The sequence below is a fragment of the Candoia aspera genome, chromosome 3 (assembly GCF_035149785.1).
Source record: "Candoia aspera isolate rCanAsp1 chromosome 3, rCanAsp1.hap2, whole genome shotgun sequence".
NCBI classification, from domain to species: Eukaryota; Metazoa; Chordata; class Lepidosauria; order Squamata; family Boidae; genus Candoia; species Candoia aspera.
Window position 1 is genome coordinate 171,664,529 of NC_086155.1, and position 18,148 is coordinate 171,682,676.

At 34.1% G+C, this 18,148-nt stretch overlaps 1 protein-coding gene across 1 annotated transcript in view; it reads right to left on the reverse strand.

The window, feature by feature from the left end:
• The window catches only part of TOX (thymocyte selection associated high mobility group box), a 243,750-nt gene that overhangs the window by 53,193 nt on the left and 172,409 nt on the right, over positions 1 to 18,148 (reverse strand). The window contains exon 4 of the mRNA XM_063299322.1: positions 568 to 843. Within this exon, the coding sequence (XP_063155392.1) occupies positions 568 to 843 (276 nt within the window). The remainder of the gene's footprint in view (positions 1 to 567; positions 844 to 18,148) is intronic.

Genomic DNA, 18,148 nt, shown 5'->3' on the forward strand with positions numbered 1-18,148 from the left:
TAAGTTTAAAGAACAAAAAGCATTATATGAAGAAATATATATGGGCATGGTGGAAGCAAGGATGGTTTGCAAGGGTAGGTGAGTATGCAGACATATGGTAAATGATGTTTGTGTAAATTAGATTCAGTTATGATTACTTTTCTTTTTCTAATCTCAGGCCTTTAATTTCTTTGGTCATTTTTTTCATGATTCACATCCTAAACCTATTCACGTGACCTACTGATGTAAATGGGAATTGCAGGTAGTTAAGGTTCAGATGCTAATTTCATATTTAATGATCATATACCAATAGGAAAGACATGGAATATCTTGAATATATAGGAGAGAATAATTATTATTTAGATTAAGCATTTATGCTTGGGTGAAGTTGGAGAAGGAAACAATAACCTTGTTTTCAAAATATGGAAGCTTTCTGGTGCCCTGGCTGAGAGGAAGTCCCTCCTGAAGAGTAACATTTTGAGTACAGAATTTATACATGGTATGACACCAGAGAAACAGACTTTTATAATTGCTTAAAGTATTTTATTGTGCTGGTTACAAATAACAACTATTTAAAAAGGGTCGTACCTTAGAAGTATCTTCTTCATCTTCATGAACTGAACTGGATGGTGAAGGAGTGGCAGATTTGCTCCCTGGAGGAGATGGAGAATTGTGGGGAACATTGTTTCCACCCATATTTAAACCAAGCTGAGCACTTAGTTGTGACTGGTTAATGGTAGTCAGCTGGCTATGTTGCATCATTCCTGGTTGCCTCATATCTCCAGGCTGGACCCTTGGCCTCATGGCTGCTAACTGGGGGTGGGAATTATATTGAGTTCCTTCTGTATTCCGTAATTCCTGCATCTAAAAGAAAGAAAATTATACAATTACAATGTGTTGTTATTATGCCACTGTTCAGAGAATTTATCCTGAAAAATGGTTTAAAATATCATTAAATCAATCAATCATTCAAACCATCTCATGGGGAGTTGCAAATATTTGCTTACCTTAAAACACTACAATATTTAGGAGAAGTACCTAAAAGCTTAATGCTTAAGAAAATATGGATAACTTCAAAGAATTCCCTCTTAGATAACATGACTAAAAAGCTACCCAGAAGTAGGAAAAAAAAGAGCCATGATTGTGTAATTATATCTACATTTTATCACTCTCCAAATCAATTTAGTTTTGAAAGGCCTGTGGAATTCTGAAACAGGTGGGACTCTAGCTTTAATACATCTAAAGCAGGCTAAGGAGTTACTATACTCTTCCATGTGGAGAAAACAGTGAGTTATTGATTGGCTGATTACTTGACTACACAACTCATTTTCTGAAATATAAATGAATGCTAAAGGCTCTAAAGTTGTGAGCTCTATAAATTACAAATGTGGGTCTTGACTTCATTTTATTTTATTTTTTTTTAATTTAAGAATGAATCTAAACTTTATTAAGGTAAAACATGAGAAGGTACTAGAAGGAAGAATACTTCCTTCGTCCATTAAGACAAAATATAAACAACCAGATATTCCAAAATATCAATCTGAAGTTTCAAATTAATATAAATACAAAGGAAGTGGTACAATTTGTAACATTAGTTCAATTATTTACATTTTGTTTGAAAGTACAATAGAAACTTGGCATAAGTAAACAGCAGAATTTAACAAAAATCAATATAAACATTATTTCTCCAAGGTGCAATGCATCATACATTAATTTACACTCTATTCTTACTTTTTTTGTCCACCATATTTCTAGAGTTTTATTATAAAAATAAATATTTTGAAAAGCAAACTTGTTCATTTCTACTATTAGTATCATGTGAAATGAAGTAATAAGTGGGTGGATGGAAAATTTTTTGCAATAAACTAAAAAATTGGGAAAAAACATTGAAATACATACTTGATGAAATATATTGTCTTTTGATGAAATACATCACTTCAGATAGACTGAAATACACTTAAAAGCATGTTTATAAGGGTTTTACTACACAGTCAATCCACACTGTAGGGGATCTCTTCAATCCAACATTCAGATATAGTAATGGAAGTAGTAAAAGCACAGTTATTGTGTTTAATGCTATTCCTAATAAGAAAAGAGGACTTGATATTAGAAACATCTATTTTCATCCTTCATGGAATCAAGCACAGTTCCAGAAATCTGACCTCTAACAATCTGGAACTGTACTCAATATATGGAATAGATGGTATACCTCAAATGCCCTAAGTTAATTCAATGAGAGTATTGTAAATTTTTCCATTTTTTATTTGCATTGCAATTTTTAGAAAGTTAGTATTTCAGTTATAGAGTCCTAATTAGGCACTTTTAATTATATTTTATTAATGAGGAAGAACTGTTATAAACTTTCAGCCATGTGCTCACATTCAACATATGAGAAGACTGAAAATTTCTCCTTTGGATTGTAAGTTAAAATCATTTCTGTTTATACCTAAACATGGCTTATTTAAACTGTGGTTTGAGAATAATTATTGGTTTGTTGAGTTGATGACCTGATGTTGGCATGACTTTAGACACTGTCAGAACTGGCACAAGCACATTTTGCTCCAACCCCTCTCCCTGGCCAAAGAATGGTAACAATTTAATAGTTAAATTTGCTACCTGAGAAGGCTACCACTTTCTCTACAATGACAGAGATAACCCTGGTAAACATTTTAATTCAACACATCCTCACGTTCAGAAGTTATAGAGAGGTAAAAATGCAAGTGTCCTAGAAGCCCTGCCCTGCTTTTTGAAAGAAGCCAAAGAAACACATGCTCTCCACAGAAATAATTTAAAAACTTCCTATAAGTAGAACAAATCAAAATATTATTTTATGCTTCCAACAAAAAGCTAACATCCAGCAAAAGATCATCAAAAGCTTGGAGGACTATGGTGTGATATATGGCAATATCACGCTGGCTGAGGAATTCTGGAAGTTGAAGTCTACGCATCTTAAAGTTGCCAAACGTGTCTAAATGGAGTAGCTGTATCCAGAATGTGTACTATTTTTTAATGTTTTTAATTTTTCCCTAAACACCAAAACATTCTGAAGTGAAATCATGTAGTAACAGTTCTCACTTTTAACAGGTTTTTTACGGGTCTGTGTAATATATTTACCCACAACATTAGCATTAATATAATGGATAATCAGGGATGGGAGAGGACAGAGCAAGAAAAATGAGAGTATATTGACAACTAATTGTTTATAAATAAATCTTGAAAAACATTTCAGGATATTTATTGGCTCTTTACTTTCTTCTTTCAACAGCTCTATCCTAGTCAAATGTATCAGCCTTCAAAGCTATCATTATCTCTGCCTCTAGCAGACAATCTATATCTGAACAGTTGTAAACATAAAACTCTAACTATTTTTTGGCTGTATTGCTTCTGATCCAGCTGTTTCACTGAATAGCAGTTGGTGAATAAAGAACTGGAATATGGGTACCCCTGAGGCCTTATTTCCTAATGTTAGTCACCAGCTGCTGCTTTCTGTGGTGATAGTAAGAAAGGCCTGGAAATATGCCAGATGCAGCCAAAAAAAAAACCACGAGAAGAAATAATGAAACCTTTTAATTTAGCATGCCTGTTATCATTTAAACTTCAACACTGGTGAATCATCAAGGCTCAAGGCTACTGAAATACTTTTCTAGAGTTAAAAGTGTGACAAGAGCCTATAAGGTACCACAAAATATTTCTCCTGGCACATCTTCAAGATCTTTTGATATATGCCAACACCACCAATCATGTAGTATTTTCATAGTAAAATAGGATTATTAAGGAAAGTAGAGTTTTATCTGAAACCTAACACCACCATCTTGTATATACTGCACTTACAGAAGAAAATTGGAAGAAGGTAAACAGCAAGGTAAATAGCCAAAACTTTTAATTCACTAGACATTTTCAAGGGTAGAAAGTGCTTGGAAATCTTGGTTTAAAGATAATGGTTTGCACCCATAAAATATGACACTCCATCGTAATTAGCCAGGAAAGGATAAAAAGAATTCAGATAATGGAGGAGTATAAAGTAAGAGTATGTGAAAAAAAAGGATGTTTTTAATATAATGCATCTCCTACAACTGAAATAGACAGCATGGTTCCCGTGAACACTTCTCGTAGCATTTGCCAGGTTACATGTTCCAGCTTACTTTATTATTATTTTACATTCTATGAACTACTAACACTAACAACAACCACTGAGTAGCTGGAGTGTTGCAAACCACAGCAACCAATCTATATTTCAAAAATACATTTTCAGCCCACAGTTGGTGTGGATGCTCACAGTATGCTGTCAAAATTCTAAACTGCCCACTGTATCAAAATGTTTGCCTTTCTCCTGTCAAAACCAACTTAAGGGGGCACACCAAATGGGAAGACAGATGAGATGGGTAACTTGGGACCTGTAGGCACAAGAGGCAAATGGGTTGGGCTTCCTTTTGTCCTATGCCTTCAAAGAATGTAGAGAAGGAGGGAGAAGTTGCTACTATACCACTTCCTCTCCTCCTACTCTACTCCCACTCCTAAGTTGCTTCAGTCAGCAGCTGTATCACCCTCTTCTTTCTCCTCTAATCAGTCATATAAGACTGTAAATGGGGCAAGAAACAGCTAAACCAAACAAAGGAAGCAGAGCTCTTGAAGGACTTTCTGCCTTTGTTGGGACTCATTGTTGGCTGCACTTCTCTTGAGAATTAGGGCTCAGGTGGGAGGGGGAGAAATACCAATATGACCCTCCTCTTCCCTTTCTATTGCCTATCCTCACCTACCACTGTCTGAAGCTCTTGAGCGTTCTCACCACTGAGCAACCCCACATGACAATCTACTTATGCCCCCATGATTCTGCATCATTTTAATAGGAATCTATGGTTATTTATCCCTAATTGGTTATTGATTTGATTTCTATTAATTTGATTTCAAACTAATGTACTCTAAGGTGAACAGCAATAAAGTGCAGATAAAGGTACTAATCACATAAATAGTATATAACAATAACAGGAACAATAGCTTATAACCAACTTCTGGTGCCATAGCTCATTCAGACTAAATCTCATTCCCAAGGCCTCCAGATGTCTAAAGAAGCTGCAAAGGGCCACAGGAATCAGGCACCACTCTGACCTTGGGGTCACAGGAGAGAAATAATGGATCCCCCCTTGCCCTCTCACACTGTATCTCCTTTAGCAGGCATTTTATTTTTACACTGATTGGGTGGACACAATATACCTAGAATAATTGGCCTTGAAGATAACCAGGGATGAAGCCTTGTAAGACTTTATAAGTAATAAGTAGCTCCTTCAATTGCACTTGGAAACTGTCATGAGTAAGGATGGCGAGCAGGGGGCTCCCATCCAGGCTGTAAAGCGCATGCGTAGCACTGAGGAATTAGGTAGCCATTCCAAGAAACACAGATCGGGCCCGCCTTAACCTTTGGGGATTATATGTCTGGGTTTTTCCCACGCTTCTTCAGTTTGTTAGGATTTTCCTGTTATGTACCAGCAATAAAACACTAGAGACCTGTTCCTTGTCTCAGCGTGGTTCCTGGCTGTTAGGACAGAAACAAACTGGGACCTAGTGAAGCTCCTGTAACACCAGGGTCACACAGCAATAATGAAACTGAGGACATGGGCAGCCTCATTTTGGCTCAGGTGAAATTCCCTGATAGACTTCAAGGGCAGACCCATACAGAGTGAACTTCTATAATCCAAGGAGGTGACAAAGATGTGTCTGTTATCAGCATGCCCCATTCTAGGAGTGGTCACAGCTGCTATACCAGTTGAAGCTGGGTAAAGGCCCTACTGACCACCACCTCCAGCTGCTCTTCAGAATGGAGCTGGGAGAACAGGAAGACACCCAGGTTACAGGCCTACTCTTTTAGGGGAAGCACATCCCATCAAGAGCAAAAAAAAGATGATTTATTTTATTGTATTTAAGATATCGATTAGTGGCAGCTGATACAGTGGATTGAGGTGGTTTATCCTGCCACTTATGAAAAAGAATAATAAGGGAACACCTATCTATAGCCCCATTTTCTTTTAAACTGAAATTATAAACTGTCTTACTCTTAAGTATAAACCTATGCTATATAAAAACCAGCTATTGTTATAGTGATCTGATCAGGATGAGGACTGTTATGTGCTGGGGCGGGATTTAATCCCTCTTGGACCTAGTTTTGGAAAATTCATCCTGCTTGCACAAGAGTAAACAAACAAACACACACCCTCAACGGGCATGTCTAAAAAAAAATCCCTTGCATTCATACAGTGGTATGTGTGAATCTGCTGAAACTATGGTCCTATGGATTCTTCCCATACCCATTCATGTGTCTCAATCTGGATTGTGCCAGCATGAACCTTCTTTAATAAAAAACAAGAACAATAATGGAAGGACAGTGGAATCCAAAGTACTTAATTGTTTACCTGTGAATCTCCCCATTGGCTTATCTTTCTCAAAATAGTGTCCAATAACTGGTAACAATTTTCCAGAGTCTCTCAGTCCTGCCATAAATTTCTACTATATCCCTTTTCTAATATTATTCCAATTGATTTTTGTTCAGCTGAACAAAAAAGGTGACTTGAGTTCATACTGCTAGATAAATATGAACACATGATATCAGTGCTTTCATCAGTAACAGTGCAATTGGATATAACAAACTTGATCTTCTGATTTAGATTATATATATATTATGCAAAATTTCTATAGTGGCTTCATTGCAAAGCAAGTGTCTTTCCTTGTCCCTTTAACTTTACTAACACTACTAAAAAGGAACTTCCAACAGCTGGGAGATTATTTCTACTAGATGGAAGAAATTACTGGATATTTGGAATATTTCTATTTTAAATTGAAGTAACTTTTCACTAAATCCAAGCCAACAGCTGGAATTCAATTCATTTTTTTTTGTCAAGATCCACTGAAGAATTCTCTTTTAAAAGGTCTTAATAATGGCTACTTTTTTCTCTATCAGGGCTGCCTCAATAGACTATTTTAATTAATTCCAATGATATTGTCAAGAGAGAAAACAGATATAATATAAAAACGCTTACAGGAAACTCTTCTGTTGCCATGTAAGTCCAGTTATGCAACTGAAATGAAAGATAGGAGCAATCAAATGATAGGTCAATCATTAGGTTTGCCCTGTTATATGTTTCAAGTAAGCTATCATTTTACTGTTTTGAAATTCTGCAAAACATTCACTTTATTAACTTTAAGCAGTTTTGAAAGGAAAACATTTTTAAAAATGCAGATCTCATCCAATGATAACAGGATGGAGCTGAATAGATCTCAGGAACAGCACTGGGGGAGTCAAACTGTGCTTCTGCTTAAAATAAAAACATCACATCATTTTTCACCTTTAATATTTTTAAATATTTTTCTTGTACTGAGATCCTGTAGATTTGAAGGATTATTACACACTATCTTGAGCATTTTAATCACAGTAAGAATTATTGGAAGCAGGGCTAAATAAATCAATTTGGCCACATTTTTTATTTGGAAACTTGAGGTAGTTAATGAAATGATTTTGAATGGTTTTATTATGTTCACATTTTTAAAATTGATGGCATTTTATTAAACATTTGAGAGAATATTGCATAGAAAAGTTTCACTAATAATAAATGTGCACAGGAATCTTCATTTAATAACATATTACAGTTTCACTAACTTTATTGATTTAGCACTGAATCAAATTTAAATGCATGTTAATTTCTAAATCAATGGGTAGCTAATTTTAAATAACTGAAATTAATAGTGTTAAAATCAGTTTAACAGTGAAAATATAATTAAATTTCAATTATTGTTTCCTAGTATTAATCTTAGGTAATTCTTTCAAAAAGAAAGCCATCTTCACTTGTATTATATCAGCTGATATAACTTATCTTAAGCTCTTTTAAAATAATTAAACAATGAAATGTTAAAGCAGATTTTTTTAGCATGATCATGTAACAACATAATGTTCTAACATAACATTTTAGTATACACTTCATTTTTTGAAAATTAACATTGTGTTTTATTTGATGTGTTAATAACCTTTGAGTCATGCAGGGCTAAGGTCTCAGAACTAATCATAAAAGAAACACACTGGCTGTTATTCACTTTAATATAATAACCTTTTATTTAAAATAACCTCCAATAAATTTCATTATAAGAAGTTGCTAAAAGGGTTAAAACCTATAAATGTCAAAGAATTTGCCAGACTCAAACTTCTAATAAAGGAAGAGAATAGGCTTTCTTTCTGAATTATTTAAATCTTTCCTGACTGTGCACTGAACCATTAAATTAGAAAAGTGTTATTAGAAGTGTTCTCTGGTTTTTATAAAAGTTGTAGCCTAGAATGTATCAAACTACAGCCTTTAACTTGAGCAGTTAAAGAAATAGGTTTTTAATCCTAAATACATGGTTTTCCCTGATATAAAGTGGGTCATAATTAAAAGTCTGGCCTGCAAGCTAAAGATAATAAAACTACAATTATACTAGCATACATGTTCATTTAGTATATTCTTCGTGCATGTTTCCATTTTAATTTGGACAAATGTCTTCAATTTAGTTTGATCTTGCAGTCTTCGCTCACTTGGATCCTCTCAGCAAAGAATAAAGCTTTTAATACTGAATCGTTTTGAAAAATTAATTGACTTTTTAAAACCTTTTCAAAATTCTAATAGTGTTTCTGGCAGGTATATGTTAACATAAGAAGTAGGACTTACATATAAGCTTGTGCATACTCATTTTTATCAATGCTTTACAATTAATTATGATTTAAACATGACACAGAAGGCAAAATAATGACATCTCATCTTTTTTTACAAGTTTCATAGAATCGTAACTAGCAGTATTTTCAAATGGATTATCCTATCAAAATAGATGTCTTTGTGTATTACAACATCCTGGTCTTTACATATATTTGTTGTTCCATGAGAAGTTTTATTTTATGATCAGGAATTGCAAAGGAGGAACAATTGTCCCTTTATGCAGTATCTGTTCCAGAAGAAGATGACTAGACTAGAAGGATCTTGCCCCAATTACACTTAAATACTGATATTTAAATATTGATATTTAAAATCATAGTGGAAAAAAACGAACTTATAGGTAAGTTGCTATATATGGGGGACACTGAAATACATTTCATTTACAATGCTGCATTCTGTTATGCCATACAAAATAAATAAAATATAGGGACAAATCTAAGAAATATGGATTCACCTGTTTGTAGGAAAGTAGTACATGCATATAAACCAGTCTTCCCCAACCTTGGTGGTCTCTAGATATATGGATGATCCCCAAGAATTCTCAGCCATGATTTGGAATTTCTGGCAGTTGTTTAATGCAATTGGAGGGCACCCAGATTGGGAAATAACAGTCTGAATTTATCTTAAATGGATCAGATATTTTTCCCCCTCGTTAAAATTCCAATCAAGTCATATAAAAAGAGCATTGGAATAACTCAATAAAATTCCACCTTCTGTTGAAAGTTCTTCAGGCAATCACATCACATGCCTGCAACATGCCATTTACTACCACATTGTACTTATTTGCAGTCTAATATAATTTTCAGAAGCTCTTTTCAAGATAACCACCCAGAGTCCCCTGATGGGAGGAGATGGGTGGGGACAAATTAGATAAATAAATAAATAACCACACTAAATTAGTCATGACTTTTTAAATGTGGCATTCTGTTCTGGAATGTTCTTTCCTAAAAGAAGCAACTGGAACCTACAATATGATGTTTTTGGTTCCATGAGAAGTTTATAAGTTCACACATATTTTAAGATTGATTTAAGAACATTAGAAAAAGTTAGTCTTTACAGTAGCTTTTCTGTCTTAATGTTTTGCAGTTGTTCTTTTATTTATTTTTTATTCTTCTGCTGTAGTTCTTTTGCATTTTTATATTTACTGTATGTCTCTAGTTTTTATAGATGTTCATTAGGTTTCACCTGTTTTTTTCTGAACAGAGGAAGACCCTGAATTTAAGATACTGAGCCATCCCAGAGAAAATAAGAAAAAAGATCTTGACGCTTCTTAGCAAATCTAAGAGAGCTATACAGATTCAAAGATAATTATTTGGAGGGAAAACTAGTCTTCCTTTCAGGTAAACACAGTATTGTAACATTAACCATTTAGAGGACATGGTTAATTGGTGCAATATAAATAATGTGAAGAAATGAATACAAATGTATTGTATTTATTCATTCACATTAAAGATTTAAATAATTCAGAAAGAAAGCCTGTTCTCTTCCTTTATTGGAAGTTTGATTCTGGCAAATTCTTGTTTGTTGTGCTGAGAACCATTTAATTTAGAACATTTTGGATTGAAAAATACACATACAGGTTGACTTCCTGTGACAGTCATGGAGAGCTGATGTCCTGATGGTTGGCAGGACAGCTTTGCAAGAACAATCATGGCTGAATGCCAGATGTGGACTGGCAAAATCTCTCCCGAAGGAGAGATTGTTGAGATTATCCATGTGAGTCCGGATAGCCACTACTCATGAGTAGACCACGGAAACTGCTGTTTTGTGGTCGGCTTATGAGTGGAATGGCTGGGAGTCAGGATTTCATCAAGCTCACTCGCAAAGCAGCCTTTTATTGACATTAAGCTTGATCAAGCCTCATTTCTTAATCACTTTTTTTTGGATTATTTTTGTTTGTTTACTGGAGAGATTAAGACTCTTCGGACTGGCAAGGTTTTAGTGAATTCATCAGGTGAGTTCCCTCGTCCCTAGAGAACGATGGTGTAAATTTGATTTTAAAAGCTCTGAAAATAAGTAATTTTTTTGGCTTATGCAGCAAAACAGTGCTTAGTATATGGATTTAGAAAGTTAACAATGGATTAAGGGGCCATACAGATTTGGAATTATAGTTTTGAACTAATCAGAATATATTTTCTTGTGGGAAAATGGCGATGGCTTTGGCTTCTTTACAGTAAGAAGACCTTGAAGATTGGAGACTAGAGGCAGCTAGAGGATGAAGTCTATGGAGCAGAAATCTATACTGCATGTTTTGAATATTTTTCTTCTAAAGTTCTTGATAGAATGGAGCAACTGCTTAACAAGATGGACAGAGTATGTTGTAATGAAGATATACAGCAAGAACAAGTTGCAATGGATGTTTATGAAATTATCTTGAAGGGGAATGTTTATGTAATACAAATAGATCTGATGGATGACTTATTCCCTAAAGGAGATGTACAGATACCAAACCAGGAATCTGATTTGGATATTTTTTTTCTTGCTGGATATACAAAAGAACTCTGTTAAAGTTTTGAAGGACTTTATTAGAAGTGACAAGCAAAAGGAGAAACTCTACTTACTGGATACAAAAGAAATCTGTTAAAGTTCTGAAATTTTTTTGCCTTGAAATACAGATGACCAGAAAACTACCACTGGGACTCTTTTTGAAGGGGTTGAAGAACGTTTTTAAAAACTCAGGGAAGGAATGCAAGGTTGGCTTGTTTGATCAGGGCTAAAGGAGGAAAACAGTTGTATCTGGTTGCCCTCACTGGACTTTTGCTGACAAAGAATGATTGGATTTGGATTTTTTCTTTTTACTTAAGAGATGAGCTATGGGGAGAGGAGTCTGTTTGGTCTAGTGGTTAAGGCACTAGGCTGGAAACCGTGAGGCTGTTCTAGTCCCGCCTTGGGCACGAAAGCCAGCTGGGTGACACTTTCTGTCACCCCAACCCACTTCACAGGGTTGTTGTTGTGGGGAAAAAGGAGGAGGAAGTAGTACTAGGTATATTTGCCACCTTGAGTTATTTATAAAAATAATAAAGGCAGGATAAAAAAAAATCTTAAAAAAAGAGATTATGTTGTATTTACAGATGGTGATAAGCTATTAAAATTGTCTTTACTTACTGGGATGAGGGGGAAGTTACTTCTTTTTTCTTTTTCTGTTTTTTTTTCCTTTTTCTTTTCCATAACCCCCCTTCTTTTTCTTTTGTATTTTTTTGTTTGTATTTTTTGTAGTTTGCATTGGCTTTTACTCCCTTCATTTATAATTCTTAATAAAATTATTTGAAAAAAAAATACTCATACAAATGTCATTATCTCTTCCCATAAATTATTAAATTAGAAAGAATGGCAAAATACTTCTGAGCAATAACAATGCTTGAAATGCTTTGTTGATCTAAGAAAATGCAGTAGTATAAAACTCTAAAAGCAAAATGAACATATGTGTTATCTGTTAATCATTACTGCTTTGTCAATTTCATATACACAGAATTGTAAATCAAGATTCTCCTAGTAGTGAAAAAAATAGATTTGCTCTATGGACAAAAGTAGTTTAATGATATGACAATTCTGTGCTGTATTCTTTACATTTTTGTCTATTTAATATGATGCAGGATAACTGCATGACTTCTCAAGTGTTTTGTATTTAAAAACAGAAAAATCTTAATTATTTGATTTTGTGTTATTCATAAAAAAATAGACACAAGTCTTTAGAGAATAGGGAAAATTAAGTAATAAATATATTATACAAGAGGATATAGTTATTTTATGTCTTGTTGCATACAGTTAAGTATGGATTTAACATGTGCCAATTAGCTTACTGACACTGTATCAATGAAAGATAAAACACCTGAAGATACCATGTTCACTCACTGAACATTGTAATTAACTGTAATTATTTCAAAATCAGGCTTAGTGCAATTTTTGCACGGCCTTGCACACCATGCAATAAAATTAACCACCATAAAATAGAATAAATATATGTTGATACAATCTAATGTCACTAACTACAGCGGGGAAAAACATAAGCAAAATAATGAATCTACAATATTGATATGTTGTCCAATTTTTTTAGTTTTAAATTGAGACTGAATTACTAATAGAAAATTATTCGTGTGGGTTGGGAAAAAGAACAAGAATTTAGAAAGCAAAATATATCCAGACTTTTGTGACTGGGGATAAAACACAGAAAGAGTAAAATACATGTAATTTGCAATTGTGGAATAAGCCACAAGAAGAAAGACTTTATTTCGGAACAAAACACTAACATCATTGCTCCCCCCATCCCCAATCTATATATAATACCGAACACAAACCACTTACTCACTGTCTGAGAATAAAGCCAAGGCAGCTCAACAAATATTGGGAGAGAGGGGGAAAGAGAGAAAATCAGTGGCCTTTTGAGCCCGCTTTGGGTATGAGGAAATAGGGCTCATCAGTGAGGAAATGGCAGCGGCAGAGCATTATTCACTGTTAACAATCACGATGAACTCAACAATGCTAAAGTCAACAAAAAGGAAATTTCCCCATACATATCATCAAAAAAATATGGTACAGCAAATCTTCAAGAGAAAATGCACATTAATAAGGCTGGAAAGAACATAATATTGGGTGGTTGGGTGACTGGTTTATTTTGATTTAAATCCTACCTTTAATTTAATAACCTCTGCCTTAGTCTCAAAAAAATACCTCAAAATAGATTAGGTTAAAAGACAGTCATGGGAGCAAGATCAATCTCTGAACTTTGTAGCTGAATGCAAATTTGGAAACGTTTGTCCTTTCTTTGCCCAACATTCTAAGCAGTACATCCATGTAAGTGGGCCATATTACAAACCAACACATAATCAGATCACCAACCACTTAGAATGGCAAATATAGTTCAGTTTCTATTCAATAATTAAATCAGCAATGTATATCATCTAATCTTAGATCACCTAAGTTGTGGAACTAATCACTTAAAGTCAACTTTAAATGTTTATTACCAGAAACAGAATAAATATCTCTATTATTTCAGCTTTTACGAAAGTCAACCTCTTTCAAAATTAGCTACCTAGGACTTCTTTTATGTGAAATGATTTGAGGATAAATCTGTATGCACTGTTACCTTTCTTCAAGCACAGGACAGTTACTATGAACTATGTAGCAATGTTATTGTTGAATGTAGTTTTCGATACCACCATGCTTGTTTATGTAGCAGTTCTTATCTACTTAAGTTATTTCTACTTAATCTACATTCATGTAAACAGTAAATCTTCATACACACAAAACTGTGAACCTTCATTTATCTTTTATGACAAGACAGGACAAAGAGATAGCTTAATGAATGGAAGGTTGCAGAGAGGTCATGCAAAAGCTACACAGTCAAGTGTTTAACATTTCTAAACCTGGAAAACTAGCAACATGGTAATAACTATTTTTGTGTTGCCAACAAGGTTGATTCGTGACATTCTAAAGTATAAAAAGCAGAAAAGCTAAACATATTCCAAATAAGAAGGAAACCTGATGAACATTTGATAATCTAGGCCAGGCTAGACATTATCTGGCATGTCTGCTTACCAAGGCTCAAACAAAGCCTCATTCCAAGCTGTGGGAATATGCTCCCTTTTGGGCTGTGAATAGTCATCATTCCTTTTGCTTCCAGAAATGTTACTGATTCTTTTGAATGGCTTATAATATTTAATACAAAGTTAAAGTCAAAAGGAATATTTGGAATATAGTTCAATACTATGTCTTTCCCCAACACATGCACTACATTTGATCTTAGCTAAAAGGCCCATAAGTGATAGCAATAAATAGAAGATACTCTAAACTGTGACTAGGAACCAAAATTCCTGCCAGAAATTTCAAACTTCAAATCCCATCATCCTCAGTCAGCCTGTTCAAGGGCAATTATCATGAGAACTGTAGTAAAAAAAATCCATAAATTACATCTACCTACTTTACTGATTTTCATCAAATTGTATGTTATAGTCAGCATTAGAGAACTTAAAAGCCAAATATTTTTATTTTATGTCTGTGTATTTTGAGGAGGGGGCAAATGAAAGAAGTCTGTCATTAAACAAACTGTTCACACATCTAAAAAGCAAACTGTAATAATGAACAACAAAAGTAAACTTATCAGACGGTCCAAGAATATTTTTTTGTCAAAACGGAAACTTATCTGTGATGCTTCTTAAGTTCTTTACAGCAGTAATAAATCAACCACTGTTATGGAAAACTTGCTGCAGGCAGGAAAACCTGTTCAGTCATTTTTTTCCATTTCTAATTGCAGCTGCTTCTCTTAGTCTCATATAAGTCACTGAGACTGAGAATTTGACCAAGTATGAATTAACTCTCAATTTCACACACCCCAAAAACTAAGCTATAAATACATACATTAGATGAAAGGGAGTGACAGGCACTTAAAAGGAAATACACATATAGATATATAATTATTATTTTCAGTCAGGTTTGTGCATTTAGTATGGATTTTATTATGTTGTTGTGAGTTACAGAAATCCAATATAGGTGCCAGCTTGTTTTAGCAGGGCAGTTGTGATGACATTCACACCTTGGATGACCCTGCTGGGATTATATAAATTTGCCATATACTACTGGCATTCTTCACTCATCCCTCCAAGAATACCCCCTGCCTGGCCAGAGAAGGATTCTTAGAATGTATTATAAACACAAGAAAGTTGATTCTTTAATTACTCTTTTTCTTCTATTTGATTTCTGAATTCTCTAAATTTAATCTTTAATTCCTTGGGCATGTAACTCTTTTTATTGCTTATGTTTGACCACTTTATATTAATGTTTAACATATACATAAAACAATTAATTTAGACCTTCCTAGAAAACTTACTGTAGTCTAAAACTCAGCCTTTTCAACTTCAGCTTGCATCTGTTTTTTGATCATTTTAAGTGGACCTTCTGTCACTGGGGTATCTGCACATTACTCATCCATAGTTTATATTCTATTGGCCATGCCACAAGACCCCAGCCTGATGATTATAGAATAAGACAAAAAGAGATTTCATAAGCAACAACAACACCCCCAGTTTATTCCAACCAGAGGTCAAAATGATATCACAATGGATATTACAGATGGGTCACTTCCTGAATACCACTCAGAGAAAGAACCATCAATGAATTTGCAGCTAAATGGCTATTGGTAGTAAATATGTTGTATGAATCAGGCCAATATTTTAAAGTCACCATAAAGGACTATATGGTTAGTTTTAAATACTGACACATTTACATGAAAATAAATGCCATTGATATTAATAAAACATACATTCATCAAAGCATACTTAGTGTCTGAGGCTCTGAGTTGTGTGCAGTTATGAAAGGTTCAGTCAAAATAAGCATAAGACTACTGCGAAGATATTGTATCCTTACTTTTCTGCCCTTATCTGGCACTGCAGTTTTTTTTAAATGATGCCTACCAGATGTTAAAATGTATACTACCCTATTCAATTCCTGCTATATAATAAGCATATATGCACTATTTCCTGATCTGTTCTGAGTTGCCTTATTTAGCATACAATTCCAATGTCCTTCCAGTATATCTGAGTAAAGTAGATTGCATTGCAATGCCTTTATTTACAGCACAGGATAATTAACAGCACAAGAGACAAATAAAGATTTGCTCAACAGCATGCTGCTTACTATCATGTCATCACTATATTATCTATTTTGGCAGACACATTGTTTAAATTTGGCTCTGCATCATGTTTATATATCTTTGATTCCATCTATTAGGATAAATGTTTCAGAAATAACAGCCACACGTAGCCATTTTTTCATGTATTTTCATCTACCATATGTCTCATTCTGCCTCCAGATTGTTCTTCCTAGCCATTTTTTAAAGAGTTTGATAAATAGAATAAATGAAGGGAAAGTATATAGATGTGTTGATGGAACAAAAGATTCCAAATTGCTTTGTTAACTGATTTTTTTTAAGAATACAAAAGAAAATAGACAAAATCCCTCACATTTTTATATTAATGACTTCTAGGTCGCACATAAATCAAAGGGACATACAAATTGGTGGTAATTCACTCCCCTTCCTGCCCTCTTCCCCACCCAGTTCTGGAATGCTCTCCTGAATGAGCCATGCCTGACACCTACTTCACTGTCTTCCCAGCACCAGCAAAGACCTTTTTATTTCTCTAGAGCAGTATTTCTCAACCTTGGGAACTTTAAGAAGTGTGGGCTTCAATTCCCAGAATTCACCCACCAGTATGGCTGGTGGGAGAATCTGGGGGTTGAAGTCCACAAATCAAGTTCCCAAGGTTGAGAAACACTGATCTAGGCTTTTAAATATATTAAAATTTTACATTTAATTTATGTATTACACAGAAACTTTTCAGTTAACTCTCTTATTAGGCTTTTATTGTTGATCTATTGCATTTCTAATTTCTGCATTATAAAAGTTACTATTACAGGATTTTGAAAATAACTATAAACTTTTTAAAATTGTGGCTTAATGCATTCTAAGCTAATCTAGAAAATCTTGGGAAATAGGAAAATTTCTCATAGTACCTTTTCTCTAAATACACAAAAAGACTGTAGACTAAATTATATAATATGTGTATGTATACTTATATTATTGTTACACATTACTATGATCACAAATTTCAGTTGTTAAAGAATCGTAGAAAATGATTACGCTATTTAAAATAAGGTGCTCCAATTTATAGTTAATTTTCATACAAAATCATATGTAAGATTCAGGAATGCAGTGAAAAATGGAAAGTAATAAATAATTTTATGGTTAACAAAGCATTGAAATCTTCAGGAGAAATGTTATGAACATCTGTCTTCTGTAGAAGGAAAAACAATGAAACAGAAAATTAGTGTGAAATAACTTCATTTAGAAGCAGCATTATTAATAAACTAGAGCTGACAGAATAATCTTCTTGTAACACCTTAAATGCTAATAACATAATAAATTGTCTGTTTAAATGGATTTTTGTTTGTTTGTTTAGAGCATCAGTCTGTTGCATTGATTCACAAAATTAATAAAGAACTGGATACTAAATTAACAACAGTTCAGCATGTAATCCAATGGAGAATGAATGATTTACAATGTTTTAAACATAACATACAATTATTTTTCATTTCACATGCCAGTAAGGTAATGCTCAAGATCCTGCAAGGTAGACTTCAGCAATTCATGGAGCGAGAATTGACAGATGTACAAGCTGGGTTTAGAATAGGCAGAGGAAGTAGGGATCAAATTGCCAATATCTGATGGATAATGGAAAAGGCCAGGGAGTTTCAGAAAAACATCTCTTTCTGTTTTATTGACTATTCTAAAGCCTTTGACTGTGTGGACCATAACAAATTGTGGCAAGTTCTTAGTGGTATGGGGATACCAAGTCATCTTGTCTGCCTCCTGAAGAATCTGTATAACGACCAAGCAGCAACAGTAAGAACAGACCACGGAACAACGGACTGGTTTAAGATTGGGAAAGGAG